General features: G+C 38.7%; 1 protein-coding gene across 4 annotated transcripts; it reads left to right on the plus strand.

Annotated features, from left to right (window-relative positions):
• Positions 1-251: 251 nt before the first annotated feature.
• On the plus strand, positions 252-21,384 carry nfat5a (nuclear factor of activated T cells 5a). Of its 4 annotated transcripts, none has more exons than XM_067379743.1 (13): positions 252-266; positions 7,809-7,934; positions 10,930-11,515; positions 11,628-11,811; positions 11,907-12,097; positions 12,195-12,367; positions 12,468-12,602; positions 12,863-12,915; positions 13,017-13,149; positions 15,059-15,133; positions 15,287-15,396; positions 15,545-17,816; positions 18,561-21,384. In XM_067379743.1, exons 2-13 carry the CDS (start codon positions 7,877-7,879, stop codon positions 18,779-18,781), a joined length of 4,191 nt encoding a protein of 1,396 aa, XP_067235844.1. In that variant the 5' UTR covers positions 252-266; positions 7,809-7,876; the 3' UTR covers positions 18,782-21,384. The 4 variants fall into 4 exon arrangements, with proteins under 4 accessions (XP_067235844.1, XP_067235843.1, XP_067235845.1 ...); XM_067379742.1 differs by having other exon boundaries at positions 260-550; XM_067379744.1 differs by lacking the exons at positions 252-266; positions 7,809-7,934 and adding exons at positions 10,072-10,097; positions 10,327-10,389.
• The last annotated feature ends 1,760 nt before the right edge of the window (positions 21,385-23,144 follow it).

A 23,144-nucleotide genomic window follows, 5' to 3' on the forward strand; every position in this document is an offset into this window, starting at 1 on the left:
TTTCTTTGCATTAATTAAAATGCATTGTATAATTGTATTAAACTGTAGTGAATTGGTAAAAAAAAAAGTAAATACAGGAACTATGGTAAAATGTTATAGAAGAAGTAATCACTGTAACTAACGACCAAATAATAAGTCAGACACACTCAGTAATATGATAGACACAGTCTAACGCACATAGTTACAGTCGAACAATAACAATCTGTCAGATATAGTCGGAAACCGTGCGCATGCGCAGAAAGGGGGGAGGAGTCGCTGAAAAAAAGGTGAATGGCTCTTATGGCTGGCTAGCTAATCAGATGGAGAAAAAAGCACATTAAAATGTTCCTGAGTGTGAATTTCACTACTGTACATGTGCTGTAAACCCTTGATAAGGATTTTATGATTGGAAACATCTCTCTTTCTGTATACATTGCTCTTTAAGCCGAGAGTGATAGAGTCGTTTCCTCTGATCTCATGAGGCTTTAGCATGCTAGCATGCCCTCTGATTTTATATCTCTCCTGAGCGCCGATATCGACCCCAGTTCTCCCAAATCACTCTATTCCAAAGGTAAGAACGCGTTTTTATGATACTAGGTCCTTTCTTCATTCATTTAGTTTTGCATTCGTCTTTACGGAGACGTTTAGCTGTGCATAAATATGAAGAATTGCTAACGTTACTTAGCACGAGAGGAGAGCACGCGCTAGCTGTGTGTATTTATAAATGTGTGTATATGTGTGAGTGAATGTGAGTCTATATGTATTCGTGTGTGTGAGGGTCTATATATAAATGCGTGTGCGTGCGTGCGTGCGCGCGCGTGTGTGAGATAGAGTGGGTGTGTGTTTGTTTACCTTTACACACATTTTAAGTGACTCGTGGCTCCGAGACAACCATGGTTTGTTGTCGAAACAACCTAGGATTTTTACACACACACTGTTGTTGTTGTGGTGTTTTATGTACAGTGACTGACTTTGAAGTACTACAAAAGTTGGACTCATGCCAGCATGGTAGATGATCCTCGCCCATCATAATTAATATTTCATCTGCCAATAGCAACACATTCAGCTTGACAGCTAACATGTTGCTGAATATAGCTGGCAGTGTTTGTCATAACAGATCTGACTTAAACATGTGATGTTCATATGTTGATATGATGAGAATACACTGGTTAGCCACTAACTTTCAGTCATTTGTAATGTGGATGAAGATTGATACAGTCACAGATACATACTTATCCTGTGGTAAGCCAATGGGAAGTGAATAACATCCCCTTTTTAGGGTTTATGTGCTGATAATGATGCAGATTTAAATGTAAACAATGTTTTTATAGACTCAACCATTAATTCAGCACATTACAAAGAGTTTTTAAAACATCACTATTGTTTCTCATCCACCACAGTTTGTGCTACCGACATGAATGAAAGTCATTATGAAATGTTTCCTTGTTTTTCCTGCAGCAGGGGCTGTATATGTATCACAAGTGCCTAATACTTGAATTTTGTTCATGTTTTTTTAGTCTTTCTTCTTTGGAGATGGAAAATTGACAGGTCTGCTGCAGTTCTATGGATGTTTTGTGCGTCAGGTCTCTGCATCAGTCACATGACTGAGAACTATGAATAGCAAACCACAACGATCCAATCAATTCCCTGTGGGCAAAATCAAGCCCCGCCTTACATTTGTTCTTGTTCCAGAAGTCATTTCAGAAAAGATTATCGCAACTTCCCTTTCGTGGTGACTTTAAATCATGCGCCTGGATTTTTTGCCTGTGGGTGGCAATGCAGACGAATAAGAACACCTTTGCAGCTGCAAAGCAACATGTTAAAACAGATTTAAGACCTGTTCACACCAAGAATAATAACTTAAACAATAACTATATTAGCATCCACACCAATGGATGATAATGTCCTGCTTATTCTGTCTGTCATATTAAATGCTTAAGCTCTTTAAAGTTGTGGATTCTGATTAGCTGTCAATGTTTTTATTTTTATCATTCATCAGCTGGAAAAGACCAATATCTTTCCTTTGTGTCGTTAGCATTGTAGTTGTGGTGTGGATTTTATTGTTCTCATAGACTTATAATGATTACTAAAACTTTATCGTTATCGTTCTTGGTAAAGCCCGTTCACACCAAGACGAATGTTCATCACGAAAATTTGACAAACCCATGCAATTTGTCTGTCCAGATTAATGTGGAAAATAAGGCAGAAGCCAGACGGGCTGAAAAGGAAAATTCAAATTCACTGTTTGACAGTAGGTGGCGTTTAAAGGCAGGAACACACCAAGCCGACGGTCAGCCGCCGGGCAGTTTTCGTTCGTTGACCGACTAAGTTTTCTCAGTGTGTTCCGCACTGTCGGCTGAAGTTGGTCCTTGTCTGCTTTTTTTCGTCCGATTCGACATGTTGAATCGGCGTCGTTCCGTCAGGCCATCTGATCATTCTGATTGGCTGTTCAGCTACTGCCACCTGCTGGTTCGGAAAGGCATTTCATTTTACGCAGGCGCAGAACAGCCGTGTTACTTGCCCGTCGGCTGTCGAGTGTCAGTTTGGTGTGTCAGACCAACTTTGGACTGCCGACATGAGCCAACCCAGCCACTAGTTTGTCGGCTTGGTGTGTTCCTGCCTTAAAGCAGTAATAGGCATGAGTATATGTCGTTTTGCACATTCTGCTCTGCCTCGCGCACCGTTAAACGTGTAATCCTTTCCAAGTATACTCCATTGACCATGCAGATGGATACGTTCGGCACATGTGCGCTACCTAGTACGGTTGCACAGTGTAACAGTACTACTTTTAGTATCGCTATACTAAAGCTTTGAAATACTGGAAATGCCACTGCATTTTTTAAACGGTACTGTCGTCAATTTGGTAGTACCGTAAGTAATGTTGTATGTGCGACAGATACATTATTTCAAATGTTCAAATCTTCTCTGAGCCATTCATAAAAACAGGTGTTTTAAATGAATCATTGAATAAATGATTCAGAGAATCAATCGTTAAGACTTGCTGCCACCTACTGGCGGATTTAGTTTCCTATTTAAAAGTACACCTTTTAATTTTTTCCAACATTTCATATTTATATATTCAGAGAAAGGCTGTGCTCGAAGCCTAAATACGAATTTGTAAGGTACGTAAAATGAATAATACATTCTACGGAGCGCCTAAAGGGACATGGTTAGGCTTGCTGCAGTAGTCGGTTACATTACAGTGCATCAGATTTAACTTATCATCACATGAAGGAAGTAAGGAGAAATGACTGACAAGACGATGGCGGAGGATTTGGTCAGTACCGCCACTCCCTATACACAGAGTACGCGTGAACGTGAATTCAAAAGGAAAAGTGAAAGCGCGCGTTCAAAAGCGATTTCAATACCCTGCATAATTGATAGTGGCTCCCTGATGCCTACAATATAATTACCCAACTATATAATTGTGAGAGAAGATAAAATCATTGAAAAAAGGGTTTTGGAATTTTTATCATGTTAATTAAAAACAAAATCGTATATTATTACTTGCTGTGATTGTTTGTTTGCTTGGCTTTTATTGTATTTATGTGATATTTGTAATTGAATTTTTGCCATGAAAATAGCCTCTGATGCTGACATGGCATTAAATAAAATTATACAGTACTAAATGCATTGAAATATATTTTTCCCATCATGTCCCTTTAGGGGCTCCATAGAATGCGTAGAATTGATTTTAAGATGGATTTTGTTTGCACTGTTTTAATTTGATTGGTAACTATTGCCAATTATTCAGAGACAAATCTGGTCTATTTTCGTTTACATATTTGTTTTATTTTCTAGATTTGAATAATGAATAATACTGCATGAACCATGATGCTTCAGCTAGTAAAGACAAGACATGTTTATGGTGTTGTGAAATCAACTGGCACATGCACTGTTTTTCATGCATAAGTCTGTGCGGACACAAAATCTTCATCTTTTTTCTTTTTTTGCACGGTCAGTTTTCTTCACAGCTTGATGGAAAAGAGTTTAGACCCCCCGTGCGTAAATGAAATTGACAGCACATGACTGTTCATGTCGGGTTTTAACAGATTTATTAATTTCGCCGTTAATTTCAATTAAATTATTTAGCGTTCGAATTGCATAGCAGCACCCTGGAAACCAACCACAATGTCTTTAGCACACACACTTTTCTTCAGAAAATGACACAATCTTGTATATTTATAGCTCTCAAGCTGTTTGATCTGGGTCACATGGTCATGCTTGGCTTTTGTGTCTGATTCACTTGACCCAACTTTGTAGTGACAGACATGTTTAACAGTTCCTACTAGGAATTGCCTTGCAGATGATTGTTTCCATTATCTGGTGCCACCTGCGTTCAGTGGAGGTTTTACAAAGCCAGCGTTCACAAAGATGAACTGTGTAATTATTGTGACACTTTGGCCTCCTTTCCAGCTTCAAGAGCTGTTTTTCTGTCCTTTCGGATTCCTTTGAACAGATTTAATCCCTACAATATAAAACGTTGCCTTGGCCGAGGAGAATCGGACGATCCCATTATCTTTTTGTTGTCCAGGGATGCATAGTGTTAAAATAGCAGGAATGCAGAACATGTGGTATTCAGACCTGCTGACCGTGGCTTCAGCTTCACTACAGGCACCAGGGCTTTTATTTACAAAGCATTTCTGTAGGGGAGTGTTGATTCAGGGTCCCATTTCCATCTCTGTGCTTGTCCACTTTGTTTCTCTGTGCCAGAATGCTATGCTGATCCTCAGATTGTGCTGCCACGTTTTATGAATAGGCTACAAAATAGTGCTTCAAACTCTTAAAAACAGTCAAACTTTTGATTTTCAAATGTTGTTTGTACACCAAGAACTAGGCACATAGGATTTTGGATTAATCACAAATGTGAATTTATATCTCACAGTCTGACTTTTCACTTTATCTATCAATGAGACTACTTTTATTTAAAACTTCAATATTTTTTTTTTACTTGGGCTTTATAACAGACACTGCTGGATCAGTTATAGCTTCAATAAACTAGCCTAGGCGGTTAGTGTTTTTTTTCCCCTAAACACATTTTAAAACCTTGACTTTGATGTTTTATAGCAACATTTTTAAACATAGGAACATATAAAATATAAAACTTTAAATAAAAAATAAATGACAGAACAAGTAACAGTATTGCGGATTTAAAGGGGACATATCACGAAATTAGATTTTTCTATGTTTAAGTGCTATAATCGGGTCCCCGGTGCATCTACCAACCCAGAAAACATGAAAAAGGACAGCCGAGTAAGTTTGTTTTGGCAAGCCTTTCTCTGCAAGCGCGTGAAGCGAGCCGCTCAGATTTCGCTCCCCTTGTGATTTAGGAAGGGGATCTTATTGTAATATTAACTGCCCCTTAATCTGCACATTTCCACCCACGGCGCTGCCATTTTGTTTTCAAAAGTGAGGCAAAGCTGCAGATGAAGAAATGTAAGTATTTTTAAGTAATGCAATGTGTTTCTTCGGTTCAGACAGCTCCACTTTCCGTGTGCTTTTCCTTAGCCTCCATACGCTCTAAACTATGCTAGCACAAACTGAAGTTGTGTTTGACAGAAATGTATCGGTGTTACTTAGGACTTACCCACAAAACAGCTTATACTACTAATGTGATGTCATTTTAGGCCAGACTGCTTCACAAACGAGGGTCAATTCAACGCTGGATTTGCACAAAAGATGAACGTGACGGCACATGCTAGTGGATGAGTTGAATCAACTCCACAGCAACTACATCAATTTATCCACTAACCATTCAGAAACGTCTAAAAGTTGTAACTTCTTCCTGAGTCTCTCCATCAGTGTCGACTCCGGTTTGAACAATGTAAGGCTGAACACCGTTACTGACAATCCTCATTTTGGCTGCGTGAGATTCTCCAGCTTTGTTGTTGTTGAGCTGTTAAAGCTCCGCCCTCTTCTGGAAAGCAGCAGCTCATTTGCATTTAAAGGGACACACACAAAAACGGCGTGTTTTTGCTCACAACCAAATAGGGGCAAATTTGACAAGTTATAATAAATGATCTGTGGGGGATTTTGAGCTGAAACTTCACAGACAGATTCTGAGACACCAGAGACTTATATTACATCTTGTGAAAGAGGCATTATAGGTCCCCTTTAACACTTTAGGAGTTATTTGGTTTGGCAGAAAACTTTGATTCGTAGTTATTCATTAACTTAAAAAGTGAGATGTAATGTAATGGGACACCAATTTGTACCCTGTGAAGCAAATAAACATTCATTTTCTTTTATGAAGTATGAGAAAAATTCTTTATTTAATAAAGCTTGATAATTATTATTATTTAAAAACAATCATAGTGAGTACAGTGTACTCAAACAGAAATATGCCATTGGCAGTAAAAACCAAGTATTTTGTTATAGGAAGTAACTGTTGTTATGTTTAGCAAAGGTTTACAGGTAATGCGAGAGAAGCTTTCATGGTAGTGTTGCTTCAGTGCTTCCCTATCAACAGCACTGTAATCATCAACATGCTGAACGAAGCACAAGGGCACCATGGGACGTAGTGTCCTGAGATGGAGCTCTGGGAATCATAAACACCTCCTCCTCTGCTTATTAAATATCTGCTGCTCATCAAAGAAGCGGTGCCCAGTATTAATGGTACAACTATGTATAGAGAGCGTTCCACTTTTCTTATTATGAAGCATATGAGATGAGGCAAATTTCTCTTTGTATCTACTAATCTTTTTGTGAAATTTGGCTGGATAATATGGCATTGCTCTTGGACTCTATACTGACACCTGTTGTCACCAAAAGCAAATGCTTACCAGTTACAGATGGCATTGTAGTAAATTATATCATGCATATGTTATGATTCAGTACATCAGTATCATTATTGCATCATGTTATGTATTGCACATAATATTCTGCATTTTGTTTATTGTAAAATTTCCATAATTTGCTCTTTTTGGGATCTTTGTAAATGTCTGTGACAGTAGTTCAAAGTCTGTTATGGGCTGCTAATAAACAACGCATGTGGGAAAGGAACTTGTTTACTGCTTATAAACTCGCCTACATGCTTCACAGGCTATAATTTAGTAGCACACACCAATATTTTTGGTGCAGTTGTCTTATCATGCATATTTATTATACCTGAATTTAGGGTGTGCTCACTGTTCACACTTGTAGTTTGGTTCACTTGGTTCTTTTGGTCCAGAAATGATACATGTAGTCCTGGTTCGCTTAGTGGTCACACTGTCATTTAAAAAAAAAAATTTTTAAAGTTATATTTATGGTCTTTTTTTGTGCCTTTATTTGGAGAGGACAGTAGAGAGCAGAGAGGAAAGCATTGGGCAGAGAGATGGGGGCAGGATCGGCAAAGGACCTTGAACTCAGGACGCCGTGAACACATTTGAGCCATATGTCAGCGCACTAACCACTACGCTGTCATTTTTAACACTGAACTTAAAGATAAAAAATGCTGTATATTTTGCGACAGAATTTACCGAACATCCAAAAATCTGCTGTCTAAATGCGCTCATTGGATGTGCGTACATATGATGGTATTTTTACCAGCTGAGGTCTCATGAAGAGTCTATAAAATGTTTAAAGTCAAAGTCAAAACAGAGGCAGGAATTCCTCCATCACACACAAACGAAGATCTGCTGCAAGGAGACGCAGTTCTGACGCCTGTACTGAACCAAACCTGGTCCGTGTAAAATCTGTAGCACTGCATGATGCAAGATTATTCATTATTGCTCAAAATTTGATTGTTCTTTGCCTTTGACAGCAAGTTGTAACATCTACTCGTAACATCTACTCCTCACTCTGACTCTCTCTCACACACACAGTACTTGACTTTCTCTCTGTTTCAGAGTCAGTGTATGACCTGCTCCCTAAAGAGCTGCAGTTGCCCTCGGCCGTACAGCAGGACAACCCCACCATGAGCCAGAAGAGCGGTGGAGAGGCTGGACCTCCTCCTGCTGCTGCCCTGGCCTCAGGTAGCACACTTCTCACATCGCTGCTTTTGTCCTCCCTGTCGTGTTTTAGTCATCTTTTTGTTCAAGCTGAAAGACTCTCCTAATCGGTTTGGTTCACTTCTCCTCGGTTTGTGTACGTGATGTTGAAATGACTTCCTGTGAAGCTAAACATCCTTTGATTCTTTGGTGTCTTTGGATCTTTACTATACTTTTCTCTTTGGCGTTATGGTGTTATCTTTTTTATTATTTTTATTTGTTTGTTTTGTTTATTTTTTTTGTCTCAGCATATGAGTTTGTGCACATTACTTTCTAGTGCTTCTGACCTGTGCTTCCTGTTTCACTTGATGTCACACTTGATTCACTTTTTTACAACCCATCTGCACATCCTGACCTTTTTAGTTTTTTTTTTTTTCTTTTTCTTCATGTCACATGTTTTTTTTCTCTCTCCTTTTTGGCTGTTTAGATCATTTCAACTCATTTCGAGTGTTTTCCTTGACATGTTAAAAAGAGCTTCCTGTTATTGCTGTCAGTGAGGTTGAGTGATTTCCTGATTTTCCCCAGACCCTGTTCTGGAGTCTCTGCCTATATGGTTGAAGCCAGCCAATGGAATATAAACAGCACTTACTGGCTGACAGCGGTCTTAGCGCATTAAATGACACCTAAAATATTTCATTAGAAGTCATTTTTCATCTTTGTCTACAAATATATTGGCATTAGGCCTAATTTGGGGCTTTTCTCTTAACCTTTTTACTTCTTTTTTGAAAGGCCTTTACTCAACTAATGATAAAATGGATTGTAATCAGAGTAGGGCTGGGCAATATAGCATAAAAAAGAAACCCAATATTTACAATCTTGTGTATGCATGCATTTGCTCTGAAAAAGCTTTTTGTTTTTTGTCGACAGCCATTGTTGTCAAGTCAATTTAAATCTTTTTAATGCAAGAAACAAAATACAGTAAAATGCACCAATATAACAGTACCTATTAACAGCATAATGTTTAATATAATATTAAATAGTCTGGATGAAATCAAAATTGATTGTTTTATTTCTTATTGATTCACTCACTTGTTCTTCCTGTGATATGCTCACTTCTCGTTGCTGACAAATGAAAGACTGCTGCAGTTAAGCCAATTATTTTTTAAAGCTCAGTCAAATACCATCAAGTCCCGTCCTACGTATTTTGTTTTGTTCAATAGCCGTTTCACTTGGAAATACACATTTGTATTAAAGGGGACCTATTACGCAAAATTCACTTTTATGTGGTGTTTGAACTTAAATGTCAGTAGTGTGTACACAACCACCCTATAATGGTAAAAATAATGGTAAATCATAAACAGTGAGTTTATTTTCTATACATTATTTCATCACAGTGTAATAGGCCCCGCCCACGACTGGTGATGCAATCTGCCCTGTTAGCTTAGCTCCTCCCCTGAGTGAACGTTTATCTCCTCACTAGAGCAGCTAGTGGAAACACAAGAATGTGTTTCATGTTGCTGAGACAATCTAATTATTCTGATGTTGGCTGTATCAATGAACACAGAACGCGTTTTTCCATTGCTTTTTTAATGTAAATGCACACAGGAAATGGTGTTCTAAAAACGCAGTGCTCAAGTTAAAAGAACTTAAAAAAAAATGCTTGTCTCAACACCTTGCGTTTTCCACTGAATGGCCCCCGAACAGTGCAGTGGAATGCAAAAACACATTCTTTGGAAATTGCCTCATACTACTACTTCTGTTTTGTTGTTGCCGAGTATCTTAGGCTGTAAAGGCTCTGCCCTCTCATTTGCATTTAAAGGGTTAGTTTACCTAAAAATTTAAATTCTGACATTAATTGGAAAAATCCAATGCCACGCAAGGATGTCTGTGAACCTTCTAGACTGATGTAAACAAGTACTTTTGGTTAATTTAATTCATTTGCAGAAATTAATCAAAATTCTGGTACTCATCTTTTTTAAATGATAGATGTGTTTAAAATCATTTTGATATTCACAACTTTGGCTTCATCAACAAAATAATACAAAATATATCGCCCAGTCCTAATTAAAAGGCAATACTCTGATTGCAGATATGTTTGCAAGTAGCCAGGTTAATGTTACACTACCTCCTGTTTTGACAGGAAGCTGAGGGATCTTTAAGCAAAGCAGCCCAGACAAATATCAGTGTTTTTGCAGCAATTTATTTGAGGTAAAACAATCAACCAAAACCAAATCCAGCACCAAACTAGGACAGTGAGAAAAATATTTTTTTATTCTGTTCAAAAACTGGCCCAAAAAAAATTGTAATTTAAAACAAAAACATGTTTTTATGAAAATGGTGATTTTTGCTCAAATGATTCTGACCAAATTTGCAGATATCTATATTGGATGACCAGCACTTATTGTTTATTCGCTGTCATTTGTCGTTTTTATTCCAGGGAGTTCCCTCTGAATCAGGGAGAGTCTGCATATAAAATGGTCTGCAGTTCTCTGCTTCGTAGGTCAGAAGCTTGTTTATTCTGTCTCCATGGCTACGTTCAGTCCCAACCAAATTGTCCAATTGGCATGCATTAGTCAACACCTCAGAATTTTCATTGTCCAATATTATGTGTTATGAGAGGCTGTTTTGAATAGATCAGCTCTGAGTACCAAACCAGTTCGCCCAATTGGCATGCATTAGTCTCAGAGTTATCATTGGCCAATATAATTTGTCTGTGAAAGTCTTGAATAGATCAGCACTGGGTTATGCAGAAGTGTCAACAAATGCTCTGTATACCCCTTATGCATGTTTATTTTTTGCTTTTTTATGGTAGTTATTGGGCCATTATTGAGATTATACAAAATAATATGAAAGAAAGGGATTGGACAATGCATCAGCTTAATTAGGCCTACTTTAATTAGCAATTTATTATCAACAAGACATTCAAAACAGATGAAGGGCATTGACCAGATACCATGTCGAGTTTCACTGCTTGATCGGGACTGCTAGCCAGATTTAAAGGACCAGTTTTTTTAAACATTCTGCATTGTGCACACTACAGATGCTGCTGCCACTTGCGCCGCTGCCTCCTCCCCTGGAGGACTCAGCAGTACGCTTCCTTCCTGTCCCAGCATGCTCTCTGCTACCTCAGCCCAAGAGCAGGCTTCCAGGCTCCACAGTGGTCCCACCACAGAGGGGATGCCAGAGAGAATGGGCGTGGAGCCTGGTTCAGTGGTGGCTATCAGTGCGGCAGCTGTGGGTGATGCTGTCGGAGCCACACAGAGCCAGGCGACCCCCTCGAAGCGACGGACCGTCCTGAGCATCTCTCCGCCTCCGGAGGATTTGCTGGATGACAGCCGTATGTCCTGCCAGGATGATCTTCTTCCCAACCCGGACTCGGAGCAGAGCAGCAGCATGTGGATGGACGACTCTGTGTCCAACTTTAGCATGGGCAGTAGCAGTTCGTACAACGACAATACTGAAGTGCCCAGAAAATCTCGAAAGAGAACTCCTCGCCAGCGGCCGGGGCCGAAACCTGCGGCCCGGGAGGAAGCCGGCATGGATGTGTTTGATGCAGACAGTGCTAAAGCGCCGCACTTTGTTCTTTCACAACTGGGTTCAGACACCAAAGTCACACCCAAAGTGAGGTTGGTTTCTCATTTTGCGCCTCAAAATAATTCAGTATAAATTTAAAAGACGTTGTAGAAGAGGTGTATCAAGGATTTTTTTTTAAATGGCTTTCTTTTATTTTACCTTTAGCTCCCTGGAAGTTTCAAACAATCAGAAAGGGGGGATTCTTTCCATTCAGTACCCGCAGAAGAGTGAAGGGAAGGAGCTGAAGATTTTGATTCAGCCAGAGACACAGCATAGAGCACGATACCTCACAGAGGGAAGTAGAGGATCCGTCAAAGACCGTACCCAGCAAGGATTCCCTACAATCAAAGTAAGAATTTAAAAAACATTATATTATCTGGACAAATGTGCATTTATGGAAGTAATACAGTTTATATGGTAATGTTTCTAAATATGGTACATCAGTTAGAGGGAGTCAGTGAACCAGTGGTGCTCCAAGTATTTGTGGCTAATGACGCTGGACGTGTGAAGCCTCATGGGTTTTATCAAGCCTGCAGAGTGACGGGCCGCAACACAACGGCATGTAAGGAAGTGGATATCGAGGGGACCACAGTTATTGAAGTGAACCTTGAGCCGACCAACTCTATGACCCTAGCGTAAGGATCATTCCATCTGTTGTTTCTGATGGAAATTACATCTCCTTTAGTTAATGTGCTTTGTATTGTTAAAGTGTAATGTGATGTGCCCTGACAGCGTGGACTGTGTGGGAATCTTGAAGCTGAGGAATGCCGATGTTGAAGCTCGTATAGGGGTTGCTGGCTCCAAAAAGAAGAGCACTCGAGCTCGTTTGGCCTTCAGAGTCAACATCCCAAGACCTGACGGATCTGTTCTTACCCTCCAGACTCTCTCCTCTCCTATCTTATGTAGTAAGTATAAAGGGTAGCGGGTTATAGATTTTATATTAAGGGATTTTATTTTCCACATCTGTCAGTGCTTTTAACTGTACTCTTTGTGTCACATTTTCAGCTCAACCTGCTGGAGTGCCAGAAATCCTTAAGAAGAGTCTTCACAGTTGTTCTGTCGCAGGAGGAGAGGAGGTCTTTATCATTGGCAAGAACTTTCTCAAAGGAACTAAAGTTCTTTTTCAGGAAAATTCTACAGGTACTGCAAGGATGGACATCTTATACCATAAAAAAACAATGACTTTATACTGGGTATTAGCATAATGCCTTACACGGCAGTGATGGCAGAGAATTGCATACTTGTTGCACTGTCACCTTTCAGAATGCAATGACACATGAAATATTTTCAAAATGCAATGGCACATGAAAACTTGCATAGCTAGTATGATGAACATACTCCTATCTGTCCAATGTGTGTCTAACATCTTTTTCCTTTCATGTTTTTATTTTTCTTTTCAGATGAGAGTGGCTGGCAAGCTGAAGCAGAAATTGACATGGAACTTTTTCATCAGGCAAGTGCAAGACATGGCTTTACAGTTTTTAGTTCTAGTGATAATGTTTATCATTCAAAAATATCTTGTCTAAAGCATCTTCTCAACATAATTTGATCCAGAATCATCTAGTGGTGAAGGTTCCCCCATATCATGACCAGACAGTGGCCTCACCAGTGTCTATTGGGATTGCAGTAGTGACAAACGCAGGGAGAACACATGATCTACAGCCTTTTACCTACACTCCTCTAACAGGTTGGTGAAGAGAGGATGCATTTATAATAACAACAGGTATCCAGCTCAGAAGGTCATGAGGACAAATTGTAAAGATGTGTTGACTATAAGCAAGCGGTGTCATTTTCTTCATTGGAAAGTCCCAGACATACAGTTGGAACCTGTCATATTTTAGAGTTGGAAACTCATATTTTAGAGGAAATGGCTGGGGTTAGGTCAAGTCACTTTTATTTATATAGCGCTTTTTTACAATGCAGATTGTGTCAAAGCAGCTTTACAGTAATAACAGGAAAATAATGTTGGGTGCACAGCAGCTCTAGAAGAAAATGGTGTCATTGTCCAGCTTAAGAAAGTTCAGTATTGATTCATTCCATTGTAAAAATCATTAGTTATTAATTTTGTTCATTTATCTATACAGCAGTTCTGGAGAAACCAGTGATGCTATCGTCCAGCTCAGATCAATTTGCATAGAATGGTGTCAATGCAGGCAGATCAAAAATATTAGGCATTTAAACAACTTTTGTGTCTACAGGTAATTTTGGGGGTGGGGCTACAGTTTTGGTGGTAGGGATACTGTTTAGTCTTTGAAAAGAATGTTTTGCAGGACCAACAAAGGATCATGAGCCATGCATATCCTAATTGGGTAAAGTATACTTGGATACATCAAGTTACTTTGGTCAAACAGGTATGGAATTGTGAATCTTTGTATAGTTGAGACTCACAAATATTAATTTGGTCATGCTGATGGTGCTTTATAACTCTCCCGGAGTGTCCAGATGTATAGTATTGGTACATTTGCATCTAAGGCCGCATTTACACTGCAAGTCTTAATGCACAGATCCGATCTTTTGACCATATCCGATTTTTTTTGGACGACGTGCTTACATTTCTTTTAAAAGTGACCTGTATCGGATGTGTCCTTTTTACACTGCACTTGGCGAAACGTACCAAAAATAGCCTATTTGACATCACAAATCAATTTCAATGGTACATTGAGCTTAATTTATTGACATGAATTCATATAGAAACCCTTTTAATGCAATAGTTACATCCCTGCATAAAAATAATACAAATTCTTCACGACACTATACGTACGCAGCTCCGCTGGAAGCGTGCGAGTTGAAAGATTTTTTTTTTATCATTAAAACAAATGCATTCATCAGTGATTGTATATCAAGGGCAGTTGCAAGTTTGTGTGCTTTTTATTTTGTGGTTTCAATGGAACGAATAGGGACTGAAGCGCGCGTCTGTGCACGAGCCGTCGTCACTGACAACAGCGACAACCAACACTCAGTGTGATTTCAAGAGTCAGATCGCCTTTTATTTAACACAAACAAATGCAATTAATAATCTGCCAGTCAACTAGAGATGTTCCGTTTGTTATAGGTATTTCTGTACTGCGAAATATTAAAAAACCCTCACTTTTCAATGACGCAGGAGTCGCATTTACAGGGGAATATCCGATCTGCCCGCTTACACTGCAGGCGCAAACGCACATATCTGATTCATATCTGATTTATAACCACATATGAATGAGGCCTGAAACCGATCTGTGAAAATCGGAATCCATGCGCTTTTTTCCTGCTTACACGGTCGTGACTCATATTTGATCTGTGCCACATGGGAGGAAAAAATCGGAATTGGGTCACTTGAGCCGTGCAGTGTAAATGGGGCCTAAATGCTATCTGACGGAGCAGGCAACAAAAATGCAGGTTAGTGCTGCAGCTGCTAGTTGAAAAGAAAAACAACAAGAATGTCTAAGTAGCTTTGGGTAAAAATTACAGGCTATTATTTTTGTCAATATTGCTATAAAGTACTGTCAATTTTCAAATTTTTTTGGCAACACCCTTTAATGGGACAAAGTATAAGATTGCACTTATGCACTAGTAAATGATGCCATCATTTAATTATTTTAACTCTTTTCATACAGAGAAAGTTGAAATACCAGTGAAGTCAGAACTGCCAGCTACAGTCAAGACTTGTACCTTTGAAGAGCAGATAAAAGGTGTGGCATTAAAAAATAAAAATAATAAAAATAATATTAAATAAATAAATAATCATGCTATGATAATCATTAAAATATTAAAATATAAAATAATCATTTGCTGCCAAACAGCTTTAAATTTTAAGCACAAATGTTTCATGACTTTGTTTACAGCAATGCAGACTGAGACCAGTTGTCTAAACAACGTCTTAATGTTACCTATGGTCAAACGAGAAGAACCCATGGAAGTCTCCTGCAATGCAACACCTTCAGATATTTTCAAGGTACTATAATTTTTGAAGCACATCCATTTTGAGTTAATGTTCAAGTTTTAACCTTGAAATCCTTTAGATGAAGAAGCAAAGTATTGTTTTATGAATGGGGCATGAAAATTAACACTTTTTTTTTCTTCTTCTTATTTTCACAATGCAGCCTGTAGAGGCCCTTAGTTCAACCCAACAAATCTTGGAGATAAGTACTGTCCTTCCCTCTGCCACTAAGTCTTTTCCAAGCCCTGTGGCTCTCCAACCCGTTGACTCACAACAGTCATCGGCTCAAATATTTACGACTCAAGAAACCTTGTCCACCATTCAGAAGCAGGACATTCCTTCACCTGCATCGTTCCAAGTGTCCTTGTCAGAAGACACAACAGTTCTCCAGCCAGTTCCCCCTCAGGTCCCTCAGCAGTTCTTGCGGGAAACCCCAGAAACTTTGTCTCCAGAAGACAACAGTGCCGATGGAAGTGGAATGGTATTGGTGGGCATAGACTCTCGGAATCCTCCATCCCAGCAGCCACAGGTTCAGGCGCTTTTGCCCCAGGATGGGGTTGCACAGCTAGAGAGAGCAGTAAGAGAGCTGCAAGCACAACAACAGCTAAATTCTGTACTTTATAGCCCAGCTCCATCTGCAGAGAGCCTTCAGCAACACGTCCAGGAAAACATGAACAGTTTAAGGTTGGGTGGAAATGAGACAACTCTAACCAACCAGCAACAGCAGCAGCAAGAGCAGAATATATTAGAGAATCTGCATCAACAGCAACAGAAAGCACTTGTGGATCTACAACATCAACAAACAGTCCTTGAAAATTTACAGCAACATCAGAAGGTCTTGGAAAACCTCCAGCAACAGGCTCTTGGCAACATCCAGCAGCAGCAGCAAACACACAAAGTTTTGGAGAATCTACAGCATCAACAACAGCACCAGAAAGTTCTTGAGAACATTCAGCAACAAAGTTCTATAGTGACTCTGCAGCATCAGAAAGTCATTGATAATCTTCAACAGCAGCAACAGCATCAGATAAATTTAGAAACTCTTCAGCATCAAGAAGTATTAGAGAGCCTAAAGCAGCAGTTGCAGTCAGAGCTCTTGCAGACCCAGATTCCAATGCAGTGCACACCTAGCTTCACTAGTGAACAGCAAAGCTCCACACAGACTAATAATCTATCACAGCCCTCTGAAGGCTTCCTCCAGAACCCACCCCAGCAGCAGTTACAACAGCAGACTGCACTTTTCCAACAGACTGGAGGTCTTATGACCATTCAGACATCTAGCTTCCTGCAGCAGCCATCCTCCCAACCCTCACCACCTCAGCCACTTTTTCAGAGTCATAACCCCTTGACTGAAACTCAAGACTCACAGACAGTGCTCTTTGGATCCACAAAGTCACCACAGGTTCAAGCAGCCTTATTTCCTGGTACCATGACAATGCTAACTAGCACCAATATACCAACAGAACAGCAGGCTCCTTCAGCTAGCCTGTTTATTACTCAAAGTGTGTTGCCTAGTCAGCTACCATCGGATAATAACCAGAACCAGCAGCAGCAACAAATAACTTTTCTCACACCCATGCAGACCTCTGGAACAGATGCCCAGACTGTCTCACTTTTTCAGGGACAAACACAGTTGTCCACCCCAATGGAACAACAGTCTCCCCAACAACAACAGATGGCAACACCCCAACAAGCCCCTCTTTTCCCAAATATTGCCACAATATCCCCAAATCAGCAGCAAACACAGACAGGCATATTGTTCTGTACCACAACCATTAATCCCCATGATCTGCCCCAGGCCCTGTTATTCAGTGGGCAGAACCAAGCTACACTAGGAAGTGACCGCCTCCCAGAAAATATCTTTCAGGAACAGCAACCCATGCAAGTTGTTCCCAGCTCTGAAAATGTTACTGTGAACAACCCTTCAAACCAACCCACAGTCCCAGCAGCCCAGCCAACTCAAAATCCATCAATTATTTTTCCACAAGCCACTGTCGTGAGTGTTACCCAACAAGACTCTGCAGAGCCTATGTCTTTTCAAGACCAGAGCACCGTTGTGAGTGGCTCATCTGCCAGTATGCCTTCAACACGGACAGAACTTTTTCAGGACCAGCAACCTATGCAGGTTGTCCCCAGCGCCACCAGCGTAACCCCTGTCTCTCCTACGGACCAACCTTCTGTCAACAATTTTTTGCCTCAGTCAGCAATTTTATCCCTGCAAGGTGGTGTAAGTTCTCAAGACTTACCTCCAGCTGCCACAGCAGCCACCATTTTTAGTGGACAGAGTGGTGTGGCAGTGAGCGGTCTACAGAACTCCACACCTACCACCCCTCAGCAACCTCCCAGCCAACTCTTTACGACAGCTATTGGGGGAACTCTCAGCCAGCCTGGACAGCCAGGGCAAGCAGGCCTTTTTCTCTTTGAGATTCCCAGTGGTAAGTTCAATTAAGTCAGCATGAAATTAGAGTTGCAGTCATAGTAAATAACAATAGATTTGAGGGGGGAAAAGTGGATACCATTGGGACATGCTTTATATCATTCCTTTCTTGTCCCACTACTGCAAATTTTTATGTCTCCCTCATTGGACACGCCTAGTTTAAGTCTTGCAGTCTCTATTAAGTGAGCTGGTGGGTTGAATTAGGTGTGTTGGATGAGTTTTTTTTCTTCACAATTCACAATGGCCAATGCTATTAAATCAAGTTCAAATCTTAGCAAATGAATGCAGAATAAATATGCCATTGGGTCATGTTTAGATGTTCTGGAAGGTGATTCTGTCCTTGACCCAGTCCAGGGGAGTCCAGATCCGCTCACTGTCCATCAGAGTTTAGCTCAACTTGCCTCAACATACCTGCCTGGTAGTTTCTAGTATGACCTTCATTAGCTGGTTTAGGTGTGTTTAATTGAGGTTGGAGCTAAACTCTGCAGGAGCAAAATTGGACACCCCTGACCTAGTCCCTATCAAAAAGTTGGTTCTGGCATTGGAGTAGTCCTTCACTGTGGAATGCCCACATATAATGATCCAGTAAATTCCTGATAGGTAAAACCATATCTGTCCTGTGTTTATTTCTCATGAATCAATGTGCAGGCCTTCAGATATTGCATTAACTTTCTAAATTGGCTTTATTGGAGAATGTGCCTTTCAGGGCCTCAAAAAGCTTAATCTTTCTCTCTTTTATTAGAATGTGGACAGCTAATAAATTCTCCTGGTCCGGCATTGTCAGATCAGCTTGTCACCATGGGTCATCCTGGTTCGGATCAGAATCAGACCCAGCTTCAGACTAATGCGCAGATTCAGACCTTACTGGACCAGACCAACAACCTTGATGACAAGATAGACGAACTTCTGGAAAGTTTTCAGGAGCAGGGAAAGACGCTTCCTAGGGATTTCTTGGACCATTAAAGATAAGTAGTTTGAAGCCTCACTTCAGTAGACCACCGTCCACACAGCTTGTCGTGTTCCTTTACATCTTGTGTTTTATGTCGGCGTTATCTAAACTTATCTGAGGGTTGTCTCAGTTGGGGGTCTTCACTTATATCTATGTTTCTGAAAGCTTGTAATGTGTTGTTTTGGCAGGACATGTTAGCTATGGATCTTGTCACAGCTCCTTTTCTTGATGGACATATAAGGGTCCACTTTATTGAAGCCACTGTTTGGCATGTCAACATATCATGTGACCCATTAAGTATATTGGCACTTTGCTACTTTGTATTGTGTTCTTGACTTCCAGTTGAATCTTCTCCATTAATTGCCATCATTAATCTGTTTTCCAGTAGAAACCAACCTAGTACAATATAAAATCAAAAACTCTGTTGCCGTTGAGATACTAATACATTGTGAATGAATTTGAAATATATTTAGCACTTTAGGGAGTTTCTATCTGAGATTCTCCCTTTTAGCTTTGTAACCCATACGTGTCTACTTGGCTGTCAAAGCTTTTCATGTTTTGATAGTCATAATGCTTTTCTAAAAAAATGTGTTTGTTTCATTACTTTTCAGTGTCTCTTTTCTGAATATAGCCTATTTTATGAGCCATTTTTTTTTTTTGTGTGTGTTTGAATGTTTGACGTCCATCTAATCTCTCCGTTTTCAAGTGACATTTAAAGTCAAGATGCTCTATGTAAATCACTCCTACTCTTCTCCTCTGTTTTAGTTTTATTTAATTTTATTTTATTTAAATGAACAAGAGGTCCAACTTGTAGACATTAATTCCTATCAGGGATTTGAAAATGTGCACCATTGCCATTGAGATATGTGAACTGATTGTATTATCATCAAGCAGAGGGTCTACAATTTGTGTTTGTTTGTGTGCTCAGCAGAAAGATACGGAGCACATTGCTGTTTGTACTATATAAGATGCAGCTACGTTCTTGATTTTGACTTGTGAAATATGTGGTTCATGGAGATTCTTCAAATAAGCACAAGCTTGGAAGAGGATTTGTTGTGGTGGTGCATAATGTTGTTACATACAACTCGTATGACCTTCTTTCGTCTGTGGTACTCAAAAAAACAAACAACAACAAAATAAATTGAAGATATTTTGCTTTATGAGGAATGCATGAATGAGATTTGAGAGTTACCATGGAAATTTTGGTCTGTTCCTCACACAGAGCCTCTGAAGACTTGGATTTTTTTTTTGAGTTTGATAGTTTTTTGATAGTTGCATTTTTTTTTTTTCTTTGTGTTCCACAGAAGAAAGATCATACAGATTTTGAAAGACACGAGTGTGAGAAAATAATGACAGGATATTTATTGTTGATGTGAACTATCACAGCTATGAGTGTTTTTGGGCAGCTTAAAATGGCAGTTAGGTCCATATTTCCTTGAGGGTTTAAGAAGGGATTGGATTGTATTCAACCTCCCAAAGTTACAATAAACCCCGTCTATGATCAGATAGAGTCAAGTTCTTAGAGGAGAAAATCAGATAAAATCCCAAGTTTTAAAACAAGCTATGATGAAGACTGCTTCATACCATCACTGCACGACAATCTCGTCATACACGTTTTAAAAACGAAATCATTTATTTCATGCAAACTGGAAGATTTGTCTACACATGCAGTCATGAGAGAGGCACTAGATAATGAACTCCTACAGGGTCTAATATATTGACAGAATGCTGCTACATTTTGTCATGACTAATACTAATGGGTTGTTTACATCAGTCTTCAGTTTTTAAACGGTTTGAGTTGCTCTATTTACATTTTGGAGCATTGTAGTTTCACACTCTCACTGAGGAGATCTTTTAGTGGTAGGACATTGCTCAGATGTTTTATGAAATCACATTTATTTGACAGTTTACTTGTTCATAGACATGCAGTCTTTTTAAAAGCTTTTTTAAGACTTACATATTTTCAATGTACTCTATTCTAAGAAGCAGCTTTTGCATTGACAATATTCTCATGCAAACATAATGTGAGGCAGTTCTTTTTAAAATCTTCATAAACACCTTTTTATTTTGATTTTTACATCATACCTTTTCTTGTCTTTATATTCTTTTCTTTCTTTCTTTTTTTTTTTAAATATGCTTTATGTAAAATTTGCATAACAAATTGTAAATAGTAGTTTGGCTGTTTCACGTGTGCTGTTCCTTTGTGAGGTAGCAGTTTGTTAAAAGCGTGCTCTCTTTGTAGTAAAACATAATATCTCGCCTGCAGGTGAGGCATACATACAGTATTTTTGTAAGACTCAATTTCCAAATGTACTATGTACATTTTAAACATTTAAAAGTGAATTGTCCCTTCTGCAGTACTGTACTTCATATGTCAATATTCAGAGCGGTGGAAATGATAGTCTTTGTCCCCATCACTGTGTTACAAAATGGAGATTGTTATTTGTTAAGTGAAATGAAATATTGTCAATTTGTAAACTAATAAAAAAGACTGGTTTTGGCTGTGGGTGACTCTCACACAGACAGTAATTCTTTTGTCATATTCCACCCCAAAATCAAAAGAGAAAAATCTGAAAAATCTTATTGAAAATAAAAAAAAAAAAACTGTAAAAACCAACTGAACCTGTACTTTACGATATATATATATATATATATATATATATATATATATATATATATATATATATATATATATATATATATATATATATATATATATATATATATATATATATATATATATATATATATATATATATATATATATATATATATATATATATATATATATATATATATATATATATATATATATATATATATATCTGCAGTACATATTGGTACCATTTGTTGTACTGAATCAAATTGATTTATTTATTTTTTTTTTTATAAATTAGTTATGACAATAGAGTTTTTACTTTGATTTTGGGGTGAAATATGACCTGGATATTTCTTTGTTAGATATATAGGCTAATGTTCTGGAACTTGGGTTCCATGCAAAGCCATAAAACAAGAAAACCGGGACTGGAAGAATGTGTTTTACCTCATGGTGTAGGACATATAGATTCACTCTACATCTAACCCGAGGACCAATTAAGAAGAATATTTTCTCAAAACAAGGCAGCAAAATCAACATCTTTTGGTTAAAGTAATCATTTGTCCATTCATCTGCTCCAGCTTATGTCAAAATCATACTTCTGCACAAATTCATCATTAACATTTTAAGAGGTTGATTTCTTTTCTTTACTTTCCATCATATTGTGCTTTTTGATTGAAAGTACTTTGTGCCTTTGCAAGCCTTTCCTCTTACTTCTAAAGGACCTTTGTATATAATTAAATACTTAGATGTAGTAATTACTAGTTCTTAATCCACAAGTAAAAGACTACAGTGTTTTTTTTTTTTTTTTTTAAATTATGTCTGGTCAAATTGTCTTTAACCAGTCTGTATGTGTAGTCTCAAATACATCTGAACATTTATATCATGAAACTGCTATGCAGCCTCAACACACTTTTATTTTTACTTTATTTAATATGTTGACATTCTCATCCACTGGTGGTTATTGCCTCTTGAAATGTGTAAGATCAAGGTTAAAGAGTGTTATTGTTCTCAACGATTACAGATTTTCTGTTTGCTTGGGCAGCAGGTGTTTGAAGAATTTCTGTTAGTAAATGTTAAATTAAAAGAGGTTTGAAGAGTGCTTACCCCAATCACCAGCTCTGTGTGTGTGTGTGCGTGTGTGTGTGAGAGAGAGAGGGGCGCATTTTAAATGCACTCTTTTTACACAGTTTTGAATTTTGTTTGCTTTTGTTTGATGTGATTAACGTCCATTGCTTTTAAAGTTGTAATAGGACAGTGGTTCTCAACCCTCTCTCTTACACTAGGAGTGTTGGTAGATTAAAATCAATAATTGTGTTTAATTGTGTGATTTCAGAATTTAAGAAATGTATGTATTAACAACAATTGTTAATGGGATAAATTTTAAATTGGTGAGTTCTGTTTGCCAGAGTGTCACCGGCACAGTGGTAAGCTTGGACCAAATTTCTACATTGTTGTTTGGTGTTCAAGTGATGCACTTTCACCAGAGTGACAAATAGGGTTGAACATCCTATTTTCAGACTGAAATGACATTTATTAGAACTTATTTTAAATAAGCCATCTTTCTGCCCCTGTGTAAGTTGGCTGATGCCCCCTACTGGCCTCCTGGTTCAGAACCACTGTTATATAGATTCAACCGTTCACTCATGAGTGTGTAAGAATGACGTTCAGTATCGTGAAGAAACGTCAACTAAAGACATCTGTCGTTTTTTTTTTTTTTTTTTTTTGCTTTAATCAGTACATTTGTATACTCCTGCAGTTATATTTCTGTAAGATGTGCT

Source organism: Chanodichthys erythropterus, chromosome 24 (assembly GCF_024489055.1).
Source record: "Chanodichthys erythropterus isolate Z2021 chromosome 24, ASM2448905v1, whole genome shotgun sequence".
Lineage (NCBI taxonomy): Eukaryota > Metazoa > Chordata > Actinopteri > Cypriniformes > Xenocyprididae > Chanodichthys > Chanodichthys erythropterus.

Coding starts and splice junctions, on each gene's coding strand:
- nfat5a (XM_067379742.1), top strand. CDS start 478: ATGCCCTCTGATTTTATATCTCTCCTGAGCGCCGATATCGACCCCAGT. Junction 551..7,808: donor CAAATCACTCTATTCCAAAG/GTAAGAACGCGT, acceptor TCTCTGTTTCAG/AGTCAGTGTATGACCTGCTC. Junction 15,397..15,544: donor CACCTTCAGATATTTTCAAG/GTACTATAATTT, acceptor TTCACAATGCAG/CCTGTAGAGGCCCTTAGTTC.